The 13310-nt window shown below is 39.8% G+C and overlaps 1 protein-coding gene across 5 annotated transcripts in view; it reads right to left on the bottom strand.

The window, feature by feature from the left end:
* The window catches only part of LOC131535882 (CREB-binding protein-like), a 60234-nt gene that overhangs the window by 6437 nt on the left and 40487 nt on the right, over positions 1–13310 (bottom strand). For 4 of the 5 annotated variants that reach the window (XM_058768398.1, XM_058768401.1, XM_058768400.1 and 1 more), the window contains exons 3-19: positions 13097–13258; positions 11537–11780; positions 9928–10041; positions 8370–8603; positions 7773–7857; positions 7283–7417; positions 7092–7209; positions 6835–6994; positions 6666–6728; positions 5914–6038; positions 5451–5633; positions 4294–4614; positions 4024–4200; positions 3155–3326; positions 2951–3069; positions 2506–2745; positions 1738–1826 (exon numbers count right to left, since the gene is read on the bottom strand). In XM_058768398.1, coding sequence (XP_058624381.1) covers positions 1738–1826; positions 2506–2745; positions 2951–3069; positions 3155–3326; positions 4024–4200; positions 4294–4614; positions 5451–5633; positions 5914–6038; positions 6666–6728; positions 6835–6994; positions 7092–7209; positions 7283–7417; positions 7773–7857; positions 8370–8603; positions 9928–10041; positions 11537–11780; positions 13097–13258 — 2741 coding nt within the window. The remainder of the gene's footprint in view (positions 1–1737; positions 1827–2505; positions 2746–2950; positions 3070–3154; positions 3327–4023; positions 4201–4293; positions 4615–5450; positions 5634–5913; positions 6039–6665; positions 6729–6834; positions 6995–7091; positions 7210–7282; positions 7418–7772; positions 7858–8369; positions 8604–9927; positions 10042–11536; positions 11781–13096; positions 13259–13310) is intronic. The other variant, XM_058768399.1, reaches the window with a different exon arrangement.

Here is a 13310-nt window from a genome sequence, read left to right as displayed (position 1 = left end):
TATGGATAGCTACAGGATGGTATGTCCTTTCATGCACTAGAAAGTAACCACATGCCTTTTCTGATTGATTTTAAGAACAAATTAAAAGGCATGAAACAGAAATAAAGACAATGTGATGAAATGAGAAACATGCACTAATGCCAGTTATGGAAAAGTGATGCACCAGAGCTTTTCCAGGCACATATTCGTTTTAATACAATTAAATAATTAAGGCTGCTAGATTTGGGGGAAAACATCTAGTTTTCTCAGCCAAAATTACAATTACGATTTTGAAAAAGCGCTTAAAAACATAAATTCTAGGTCTGCAGAGCTACACAGTTCTGAAAAACAGTGATTACATATCAATATAATTATAAAATAGTAACAGTAATAAAATAATGATTACTATTATTAAAGAAAAATCAAAAATTGCTAAATAAGAACAAAAATATTACAATTGTGATATTTAACTGTTAAAATAAAGCATTTAATAAAAATAATACAAAAATAATTTCATTTTACAACTGTAAAATTATAAAAAAAACATTTATGGCTGTCTCGATTTCTTCATTTTTAAACACTGACCATCGATAACAAGAACATGCTTCACTCCGAAACATGCACTGTGTATTTAATTAAAATTGATAACCACACAAAGTTTGGTTTTATTCTGATTAACTGTGCAGCCCTAAAGACTGTCAAAGTTTTCAGAATTTACAAAATACTAGTGGGCTGGTGGGTGGAACAGCCTAGTAGGCGAAGATCTAGGCTTGCAAACTGAGAGATTCAAAACCCACAATGATCGACCCACAAAGTATTACCACTGTAACCTAGAGCAAGACGCTTAACCTTTGAACTTGCTTTTATGACTCCATTTTTAAGGTGCAAACAACATGGAGTCAACTGAGCACCAAGGCCGCATTTACACTTGCATGGTTCAAGTGACCCAATTCTGATTTTTTCCTCCCATGTAGCACAGATCGGATATGGCCCACGACCGTGTAAGCAGGGGAAGGAAAAAAATAAAAAATAAAATAAAAATATTTCACATGGATTCCGATATTCTCCGATCTGTTTCAGACCTCATTCATATGTGGAAGTAAATCAGATATGAATCGGAAATGTGCATTTGCGCCTGCCGTGTATAGCGGACAAATTGGATATTCCCGCTTCAGTCCCGTTCGTTCCATTGAAACCACAAAATAAAACGCACACAAACATGTCCTGCCTTTGATATACAATCACTGATGAATGCATTTGGTTTTAATTACTAAAAAAACAGAGACGATGTGACATGGTTAACAATATCTACCACCTGAATATTACTCCACTCGCAAGCTTTCAGCGGAGCTGTGTACATCACTGTCCTGTAGAATTTGTACTAGGATATATAATTATTTTGATGTATAGATGTAACGATTGCATTAAAAAATTCTATATGAATTCTGTGTCAATAAATTAAACTCAATGTACTATTCAAATTTATTTGTGATGTCATATGCGCTATTTTTATCTTGTTTCACTTGTTTTCAGTGTAAAATGCACACATCGGATATGGGTCACTTTTAAAAGAAATGCAAGCACGTCGTCTAAAAAAAAACAAATCGGATATAGTCACAAAATCAGAATTGGTCATCAAGACCTGCAGTGTAAATGCAGCCTAAATGTCACAAGTATATCTCAGTGCATCACAGTCCCACTTGGAAAGTCATTCATCGGCGTCTCATTTCTCACACCACTGATCATGCCATTGGTTACCTGTTTTGGTAGCTGTAATATGTGCCATCTCTGGAGATAGTACAGAGCTGTTTGCCATAGCAGCAAAGCGTCTGAGGTGAAAACTCGTACTGTGGAGACAGAGAAAAAGCTATTCTGTTAAAAGCAACTTATTCAAAGCTAATTAACACAAACTGTAGCAGCATTACAGTATTTAACTTTTTTATTTTTATATTTTCAGTTTTAATTTTTAAATCAAGCATTTCGCCAAATATTACACCATATACTCATATTTTACTAAACCTGTTTGTCCTAATTATTTAATGTATGTTTAAATTAATCTGTTATGAAACATGCTATGACAGCCAGTGTGTAATTGAATATATTTTAACAAAGTTAATTTAAAAACTGCATTGTGTGCAATTTGCATCCTTTTTTTTTTTTTTCTTTTTTAAGTTGAGTGATCAGCATCTATTTAAAAATAAATAGTAATTAAATTTGTTTTAAAAGAGTTTGGGTTAAGCTGAGATAGATTTTTATCACTAAGAAAATTGAAACTATAACAATGTGTTTAAAGAAAGAGCAACTTCAGTAAACCACTGTTTATTTAAAAAAATTAAAATAATTTAGTTTTTACGTACCGAACCGTCATATTTGTGTGGACAAGTTTAAGTGAAACATTTGAAACTACATGTTTGAATTTGAAAGCTTAGACTTTGTTTTATATCAATAGTAACAAAAAGCGTTTTGGCTGAATATTTTTGGTTACCAAACCACTCTTTTCCTGCAGGAAGAAGCTCCAATTCTCACCTTGCGTCCACAGCAGTATCCCAGACTTTGCATGACGGGGTCAATTTCCTGCTCGAACACCTCGGCCAGCTTCGAGCAATACTTGTACACTCGAGATGTTTTGCGGTTGTAGAGCCAGGCGTTGTTGAACATCAGCCAGATGTCGTCAACATACTGCCAAGGCTCCTGATACTGCCCTGTGTCCAGCTTCCTCTTGATGGTGGAAAGGTCAATTGGGTTCTTTACAATGTCAAAGTAGTCCTGGGAAAAAAACAACAACAATCAAATACATGGTGATTACACTGCCCTGTATAATATTTGTTGAATGGATGGAAAGCTTAGTACTATAATACTAGGCAAAATCTGCTTTTTTACAAGATGCAGGGCTGTTTTATCTAATATATTCAGAGCGTTTAAAGAGATATCCATATAATATTAGACCAATGAATAGGTGTATGGGATTTACCGGAATGCCCAGGAGAGCGGGATCGACTGGCTGGCGGAAGGGCAAGGACTCTGGGTCTTGACGATACAGGGCTTCTAATGTAGGCATCAGCGCCTGTCTGAGCTCCTCCGGCTTGAAAACTGTAACAAATCATTATGTTATGTGACTAATCGAGTTCCAGATATTACTAATTGTGGTTTCAAAGTTTTCAGAATATCGTTTTACTTTTCTTGCGTGACTGGGCGGATTGACTGGATGGTGTGGTGCTGTTGGACACTTCCTCCTCTTTTGGCTCAGTCTTTGTCTCTGGTTTCTTCTCCTCCGTCTCCATCGGTTCTTGTTTAGGTTCTACAGACTCTGGCTGCTCTTTTATTTGAGGAGGTTTGACATCTTCATCCTAATGAACAACATGAATTATGTTTAGATGTTTACTAAAGCCTGTGTCATTTGAATTGAGTCACGAGACAATGAAATATCGTGAAACTAGAGAATGAAGAGTTAAAAACTGGCATTAGAGCTAGCAAGACAAATCAGTTTAACAGTTCCAACAAATAAATTCAATAATAAATGTCAATATAACATTCAGAGACCATGAATCTCTTCAAAAGAATGAAGAAATGTATACTGCAAAGAAATACAGAATCGTTCAAAAGTTAGGTGTCGATAATATTTTGTTTTTGAAAGTCTCTTCTGCTTACCGAAGCTGAATGTTTTTGATCAAAAATACAGTTAAAAAAAAAAAAAAAAAAAAAAGACTTGAATCGTTGTTACAATTCAAAATAGGTTTTCTATTTGAATATATTTTCAAATGTCATTTATTCCTGAACTGAATGAATGAATGACCAAGAAGTTCAAAAGAACAGCACTTGTTTGAAATATAAATCTTTAGTAACAAATGTCTTTACTGTCACTTTTGATCAATTTAATGCCTCCTTGCTGAATAAAAATAGCAATTTCTCACTAATATTAATTCACTGTTTTCTAACTTTTCAACGGTAATTTACAATTCTCAAGGAACACAACCAATTAAAGTCAAGAATTTCTGAACCATTTTTAAGCCAATTTTCCAAGCAAAGTTTCACTTTATGTCACACCTCCATCTTGATATCAAGCCGCTTTTTCCCAGAGTCAAAGTCCTGCTCGTCGTCTTGATTCTCAGTTTTGGGTTCAACAGCAGGGTAGTCGGGGGGCAAAGCTTGCTGGGAGTGAGTCTCAGCCACGGATGCAGGCGTGGGAACTCTATTATCAACGCTAGCAGCCATCTGGGAGAGCTAACGGACAGACAAACGAGGAAGAAGGACATAAGTTAAGGGTGTCATGGCATACAACTGCAATCGAGGCTGTGTTTTCATGGCGATCCTCACCGGAGTGCTGGGCTGCTGCGCTTGCACAGAGGTGGGCTGCTGCATCTGCAGGGAGGGCTCGGGCTGGGGCTGCAGGGGCGTGAGCGGCTGGGAGGGGGCCGGGGAGGAGCCCAGGGCTGAGGAAGGGCGGGGCAAGCCGCTGGGGATGTGGGTGGGCGTGACGTGGCCCCCGGCCGAGGCCGGCGTGGAAGGCTGGGTCTGGAGTGGCTGTAGGTTAGCGGCAGCTGATGGGGTGGAGGGCGGAGGAGGGGTTGAGCACAGGGCGGACGGGGTGCCCAGAGGGCCCACGGGATTCAGGGTCAGGTTAGCGTTCGGCTGCTGCTGCAGAGGAGAGATTGAGGGCAAACCGACTCAGATACAGCACAACAAACTACAACAGAGTGCAACAGTCGGTTCCCGAGGTAAAACTCCATTCATTTTCTCCACTGGGAAATTGATTATTAACCCATAAACCTGTAAAGATAGATCTACTGTGAGCTACGAGGTTGTTAATCGATGGTATATGCTTTTGTTGAACTAATCAGACCGCATTATTTAAAACTTATGTTTTAAAGAATTGTGTTTCATAGTGGGAAGCCTGTTGAAAAACTACATTACCCATAATTCTGCAAAGAAAATTCCACCAATCAGAAAGGTGCGGCGAGCAGAGTGCACCAAAAAGGGAATGCCAACTCCCATGAAACACCGCTAATGACGCAATCAAATAGGTCTTCCCACGCCTATCAACAAAAATTGCATTTTTGTATATAAATATTTCGAAAATGTATTTACTATATTTAATGACTTTAAAGAGGGAAAGTAGTACAATTCCAGAATAAAAATGGAGAAACAAAACTAAAGTACGCAGTGTTGTACATTCGTGTTTCAGTTGAATGTTTAAATACCTTTTAGCTTTGAATAAAAGTCTGTAATGTTGTGACTCTCCTCATAGCTGGTTGGTTTAGTTTATGGCTTGTAACTTTTTTTTTTTTTTTTTTATCTCTATGGAAAAATGAATGGAAAAAACACTTCTGGAACCATCGCTGCTGACAAAGTGGGCAGGCACTAATGCACTCTATGACAGGAAGACAAGAAGTGTTTGTGGTCTCTTATGAACACCCAAGTAACACCACAAACAATGAAACCGTAATGAAGATGTAGCAATTCTGACTCCTCACCTGTGGGCCAGTCTGTCCCGACTGCTGAGCCAGGTTTACATTCACATTCATGCCCCCGGCTGAGGCAGGGAATGACGTCTGGTTCATGAACTGGTTCTGGTTGGGCGTCTGGCCCACCATGTTGTTAGCATGGCCTCCCATCATTGCAGGTGCCTGTGGCAACCTGGAGGGAGACATGCCCATCTGCAAAAGAATGAAGAGAAATTAGATTTGAGCCACAAAAGTATGTTTGAGACAACATGAGTGATAAAGCTATTGATAAGCTTACTTTCTAGTGAAACAAGCTTGTTTTCGTAAATACAAATCCAAAATTGTGCACACCTCAAGAACAATGTTGACTATAAATAAACTTAAATTGAAGCAAGAAAACATTTAAAGCTAACTAAGAACAAACAGTTTTAAAATATAAAATTCCAAAAATGCCAAAACTGGAATCAATCTGGAATCACTTCTTGCTGCTCACCGCTGGAACAGTACCCATGCCCATCTGAGGGGGGTGGGTCATAGGGGACGCAGCCCGAGGAGCTCCCACCGGTGACTGGGACATCTGCACGTTCTGCATGGTCACGGGGTTGAACTGGCCCATCCCTGAAGAGCATGATAAAAAAGAAAAAAAAGAAAAAAGAAAAAGAAAGTTGAAGAGTTTGTTCAACGGGAGATTGAAGCTTTTGAGTAATTCCTGTGCTACCAGTATGACCTGCCCAACTGCTTTTATCCTACTCAAGTCAACATAAAACAGCATTCAAAACCTATTTCATTTCTGTAATAAGACATATTTCAGATTGCAAATAATTTTCGTTTTTTGCCAATATTGCCATAAATGATTAAATTACAGTTGAGCTAATTCACTTTTGACAAAATTTCAGAAAGGCTGCTGTTTTCAGAGATGAAGTTATTACATTCTGCCAAAAAGGAATCACAGATAATATAGAAGAATGTACACTACTGTTAAAGTCAGTGAGAAAATAGAGTAATGATTCAAAATTCAACTTTGCGTCACAGAAATAACCTACATTTTAAAATACATTCAAATAGAAACAGTTCTTTAAATTGTATTATTTCATAATATTACTGTTTTTACAGTAGTTTTAATTCAAATAAATGGAGCCTTGGTGAGCATTAGATACTTCTAAAAAAAACTTAAGCTCAAACTTTTGAACGGTAGTGTATATGTACACACACACACACACACACACACAAAATGAAAAACCATACCTTGAGGGACCTGCATCCGGGCCATCAACTGATTTGGCACATTGGACAAAGGAACAGGTCCATCTGAGGAAATAAAGCATATTTTGAGCAACTAATCAAGAAAGCAGCCAGGAAAGTTGTTCAATCTAACAACCAGAAGATCAAAGCATTAAAAAACAAAGCCACTAACTCGGAGGTCGGATGGCTTGTCCAGGTCCCATAGAGGGAAGGCCAGGCTGCTGAGGACCCTGAGCGCCCATTTGAGGCTTCGACAGCCTGGACTTTCTCTTTTCCTCCAGCTCCTTCTGGATCTTATAGATCTTCTCAGCCAGAAAGTGGTAATACTCATCCTGGACACAAGATTTTAAGAGATATAAAAACATGAGCCACCTGGTGCTTTCTTACAGTCACAAAACTCCGTCCTGAAAGAAGGTTTGTGCGCTTTACCCTGCTGTTGGCAGACTCGTACATGTCCCCTTCCACCTTACGTGCGTAAGCGACCAAGTTCTCCATGCGTCTGTCCTTCAGTGCTGCAGGGTCTGGGGTCGGGAATATGGCTTGAACTCTGTGGAGAACACAGGGTTAAGAGAACTGCCCTTGACAAATCATGAATTTGAAACATGATGACTTCAACTCACAGCTTGTGCACTAGGTGATTCCTCAAGTCCTGAGTGACGTGCTCGTGCCAGGGCTTCTTCATGCCAGGCATTGACAGCGGCGCAGCTGTGGGCAGGTTCCCCGTGCCCATGTTTGACCCGTCTGGCATCATCTGACTGTGGGAGCAGGATAACAACATTGGTTTAAGTTTTTCCTTCCCAAAAACTTGCATTCTTCAAGCAAAAATCAAAGAACGTACTGATGTGATGACATTTCGCTCAAAATCAGGCAGAAAAAACAAACGTTTTGAGATAGTTTCAAATGTAGTCCTTTGACAGTTTTAAAAATATTTTTCCCTTTTATTATCCCAGATTTTGACATTCAACTGCTTATTGCTACAGAAGTGCTGTGAAATCTTTCTACAATGACATTGTTTGCTCCCTTACATTGCTGGACTCTACAGATGAACAATTCCTGCTCTGCAGTGCGTGTAAGAGGTTAAAGGTGAGGGGTGAAGGTGAAGAGACTCACTTGAGGGATGAGGGGAGAGAGGAATCAGTGTGAAGGTTCGTCTGATCGGCCATACCGTTACCACCGATGTTCATCTGGTTAGTGCCTGAAGATGTGGGAAACCAAACAGGGGTTACACACGGATACACAATATGAGGAACAGCATGACGTTTCAATGCAAACTGACAGCAGATACAATAAAATCTATTGTTTATAGACCATGATGCCCTTGATGTCAATTTTGATCTTTACCCATGCATTTAGCAAATCTAATTACGCAATAAAGATTCTAATGTGCTTGTGCATGCTTAAAGATATTTGATAAATTGCACCGAACGTAATTACGCATTAAATATTCCGATGCACTTGTGGGCATGTTTAAAGATATTTGATAAATTACATTTAGTAGATATAATTATGCAATAGAAATTGTAATGCACTTGTGTGCATGTTTAGTAAATGGCTCACAGTAATCAATATGATGCAAGATGAAGTTAAAGAATGACAGCAGCTTTCAAGGTTAATAATGAACATGGAACGTTGTATTGTTCGCAATAAATATTCAGCTCTTCCTCAAAAAAACACTTTTTAGATTTCCTTGCGAATTGTAGTTGATACCTAGTGCAGGCATGGAGCGCATCTGCTGCTGCTGGGTCTGCGTGGGCTGCTGTCCTGCAACCTGCGTCTGCGCAGCCGGCTGGTTCCCGTACGGGAGGCCGAGTGCTGCATACGCCCGCTGCATAGAGCTGGGGTCTATGTGCGTGCCGCTGCTGATGGCGGGCGCAGCGGGTTGACTCGTGCCCACAGGGCCCAGCGGAGCCTGCATGCCAGTGTTAGGAGAGCTCAGCATCGCTGCAAATAGAAGAAACCATGTTTTTTTAATCAAATCAAACTACTTTTATTCATATATTCCAAAGGTTTTTGCAGAGGGATTTTCTTATATATATATATATATATATATATATAAATAATTCACCTGATTTACATATTTTATTCCTAAAAACATGGTAAAAATGTATTTCTATCTGACTGTTGATAAAGAGAGATATTCAAAATCCCCTCCGCTTCAACTTTAATTTGTCCACTAAATAAAAGAACTCTGAATCTGGCTTTATCTATTGTTTAGAGTTCTGGTTCTGGAAAAGTATGCAAAATTAGTGCATAAATAAATAGAAAATTAAACATAACATTTAAGAAAATATGCAGTACTAAAAAAAAAAAAAAAAAAAAATACAAAAAAAAAGTCTACAAATCTTAATGTAATTAATCAACTGGGGAAGTATGGTGATATGTATCAGCTAATTTATCCTAGTCATCTGGGTTGTCTTGCCTTGAAACAAAATTAAAAAATTCAAGAATTATTTCTATTCTGAATAATTTCAGTCTTGCAGTAATTCCACTTTATTTGGAAACAGAAGTGATTGAAGTGGAATAGCCATTTTGCAAACACAGAGCACTTCGAGCAGCGGCAGAGAACAGAACTGCTAGAGACACAGAGAGAGCGTGCTTCTGTTGCCACTACAGGGGGATTTAAACGAGTCAGTGATCTGCTGTCCAATCAGAGAGCGGGAGCTCCATGTGTCCCGCCCCCTGTGAAAAACCAGGGGTGGAGCCCCTCCCCCACAGTGTCAGATTACAGTCCCGCTGCCTGCCGGAATCCGCTGCTGGTCTCATGCTTTTACATTCAGAGCGCAGCCGAGCTGCACACACGACCTACAGGTGGCAGCACTCATCTGAACGCACCCCATATAGCAAAGCATGAGATGCAAACACACAATCAGTAGAGTAACAAACCTGAGTTCATATTTTTAAAACATTAATTTAGATATAATTTAGATATTAATTTCCTTTTAAAAAGGAGTCAATTTTGTGTATCAGGGCAGAAGGATCATTTTCACTTTGTCACTTTTTTTTTTTGCATTGATCAAACTGCAATGGCCCCTAATAAGAGACTATATGCAAAATATTTAGTTATTTGTGAGATTCAGCCATTAACTGTACTAATTAAATCACATGATAGTGCAAGGAACTTGCAGTGTTGCCATGTAGTAGCATGAAGTATAGTAGCATATATAAGTATATAGCATGAAAATATGATCAAAATCCTGCTTGGAAAGTAAGCTCATGCAGAGAATGTATCGGTGCAGGTGGTTTATTTTAAATGAGTACGACTTACGCTGCTGGTTTCTCTTGTCACTGGCGTTTTTCAGGGGCAGACAGACGGGGCAGTCGTGCCGGGTGCAGTTCTTCCAGTGCGAGATGATCTGTCTAGAGGAGGCGCAGTGAGCCACTGCGGAAACGGATAAAAAAAATAAAATAAAAATAAAAAGTTACAATACCGAGCAATCACACACTTAAAAGATTTTCGAAATACCTGATGAATAAAAATGATGAATAATGATCGCCTATACGGTTGCTGGGGACGTTAACGGGTGGTTGATTACTGGAGAAATGGGGAATTATTCTTCAAAAACTTTGAATCTGGAAATCGCTGTTGGACAATTCTGATATTAGAATAGAATGACGTGTTTAGGTAGCAACGTTGTTTTGAAACACCACCCATATCTATGGTAACATCCTAAACTGTAAAATTATGGCAAGAACTGTGAATTGAACAACTTCACACTTCAACTCAAAGGTTTTTGATAAGGTTTTATAAAATTATTAACATTACATTTCAGCTGAACAAAAACAATTAAGTATATGTAATTGGTCTGAAGAAAAATGGTAGGTGGGCTGAATGAAAATGCAAATTCACGCTGACTCTAGGTGGCACTTATGGAAAAACAAAGACAGCTGTAACCCCGTATATAAAGCAGTGCTGAGCTGCCTAATACCATTAAAACATTTCTTAAGACAGACGGTACCCTTCAGATGGTACATTCACATAAAAACAACTCCTCAGATTTGCACCCATCACATGAATGGCTTATTTCAACATCTTAACAGCTAATTTCGAAAAGAAAGGCAATAATATGTTACTGGGCTGTCATTAAGTTTGTATTAACCATCTTGTTTACTAACAATCAAAATTCTAAGTTAACTATTTACATTATATTTGTAATTAAAAATAATTTTGGTTTAAACAAATTGGGGAGAGCTTCTGTGCAAGACAACACAGATATACAGAAATAGAACTAATTTGAGTCAAACTGCACATTTGCAATGCAACGTGGTTGATTATAATGGAAGCAATGTAGTTTTGCGACAACTTGGTTGTTATATAAACATTTTAACATCTCAGTTTCTGCTGTGGAAATGTGCAAAAAGGGTCCAGAATGGGTGCCGAAAAATGGCTTATGTGATATTAAGGTCCCTCCTGCAGTGTAAGCCAAGCGTTCAAGAGCAATATAAATAATCATGCTCATCTTATAAAGCACAACAAGCACAACTAATAAATCAGACAGAACACTCTTGACGAGAAAGACTTCTCGACATTTGTTTTTCACACCGTAATAAAACACTCCGCCCAAATGAAATCATGTCAAGGAATAAAAGGGGTTTCGAAGTTCCAGACTCCTTCATACTTAGACAGTGAGACCACAAGAGCCACGATTGACTTCCCAAGTTTACATGAAGCCTGAGTGCCCGGCCAGACAGTTTAACAACACTGAGATGTACAGTCATCACCGAAATATGGTTGCGGACAAAGAGACGGAGGAATATACAAGCACTTTCAGATCGACTCAGAGATGGCACATGACAAACCATGTGGAGTAAAGCTTGGGGTAAAGTGCCAGAGTCCAGTTATACATTAACATAACTGGTCTCATTTTGCCTCTCACCTTGGCAGGATTTCCCCGCCTGGCAGTGGGTCATGTGATTGAGGACGTTCTTCATGGTGCGGCAGTGGGGCAGGGCGCAGGCGCGTACTTCGCCGTTGGCCTGCTCTCGCCGCTGGCACTTGTGGGCGTGAAGCAGCAGGACCAGCTGCTGCTGGATCAGTTTGCGCTTCTCTGGGTCGGCCGTGGGGCCCGCTGACACCCCCTGTCCCGGTACCATGCCCACCGAGGGCACCTGCTGCTGCAGCTGGAGGGAAGAGTTGATTAGATAGAAGCTCAAATTCGGTTGTTATTACATAAAGAAACAAATCTTTCTAAATATTCTCAGTTGGTTAGATAAAGCCTCAAGCCACGAGAGGCTGTGAAGCTGTGATTTTATTCGCTGAGGTGTTAAGCGTCCATTTTACGCCTTAATCAAAACAATGTGTTCTGTCTTCTTGGCTTCAACAACACAATTGTTTTAACATTTGTAAACTGTCCAGCCACAACTCGGTAATACTGTGAAATAGTATTACAATTTAAAATACCTGTTTTTAATTTGAATATATTTTAAAATGTAATTCATTCCTGTGATGCAAAGCTAAATTTCCAGCATCATTACTCCAGTCTTCAGTGTCACATGATCCTTCAGAAATCATGTAACGTATTTATGCACCCTTTAATTAATGTAAAAAAAAAAAAAAAACCTCTTATGGCACTTTTCCACTGCATGGTACGGTTCAGTACGGCTCACTTTTGGGGGGGGTTTCCACTGGGTACAGTACCTAGTACTTTTTTTAGTACCACCTCGGCCGAGATTCCAAGCGAACCGTACTGTTACCAAAACATGACGTGTAAACTCTGCTGATCACTGATTGGTCGGAAAAAATAGTCACTCCCTGCGTCATTGAACTTGCGGCACGAGACACAACAGACCCGCTAGATTTAAATCAGCACAGCCAGCGAAGGATCGAACGCAACTGTTTTGAATGAGCAAAAAATGGCTGTTTCATTGTCTGTTGAGGAAGTACAGATGTTCCTCTCGTTCATAGCCGAGGAGAGGATCCAACGAGAGCTTGATGGAGCAACGTGGAATTAAAACATTTTTCAGGAGTCACGGCAGTAGAGGCGGCGCAACTATAACGACACGTGAATAATCCCGCCCACTCTAAAGCGGTATTAAACTGCAGTGGAAACGCAAACCGAGCCGAACTGAGCTATGCCGTGCCGTTCTGAACTGTGCCGAGCTGAGTCGTACCACGCAGTGGAAAAGCGCCATTACTGACCTCAAACTATTTAGTTAAAAAAAAAGACAAAAGGAAATACAGCTATAAATATAAATAAATATACTTTGTTGACCTAACTACACAATGTTGGAGCAATCTAGGTCAATTTTCAGATATCATTTTAGACTTCATTTAGCCAGTTTATCCACTCTTTGCGTCATATTCTGTCGCGTGTAACATGCACTTCAATTAGCTCCTCGAAAGAATAAATAGCTGCTGAATAGATGTGTGACGCAGAGACAAGAGAGGCCTGAAGTGTTCTGAACTGAACCAGAGCCAGCTGTGGAGGGTTACTCACCAGATTTGGCACGCTGGAAGCACCCTTCAGGGTGGGCTGGAGGCTGTTGGGAAGAGCTGCCTTGTTCTGGATCTGAGCGTTTAATCCAGCGCCGGACATCTGCTGGACCGAACCCTGTGCATACTGCTGCCCGAACGGGCCGTTAGCAGTTGCAAGACCCATCTATGGAGGAAAAAAAAGACCATCAGCATCTGTGAACCTCACCGAATGTTCA

This window comes from Onychostoma macrolepis, chromosome 03, assembly GCF_012432095.1.
Source record: "Onychostoma macrolepis isolate SWU-2019 chromosome 03, ASM1243209v1, whole genome shotgun sequence".
Classification (NCBI taxonomy): domain Eukaryota; kingdom Metazoa; phylum Chordata; class Actinopteri; order Cypriniformes; family Cyprinidae; genus Onychostoma; species Onychostoma macrolepis.
This window is presented reverse-complemented; position numbering and strand designations above follow the sequence as displayed.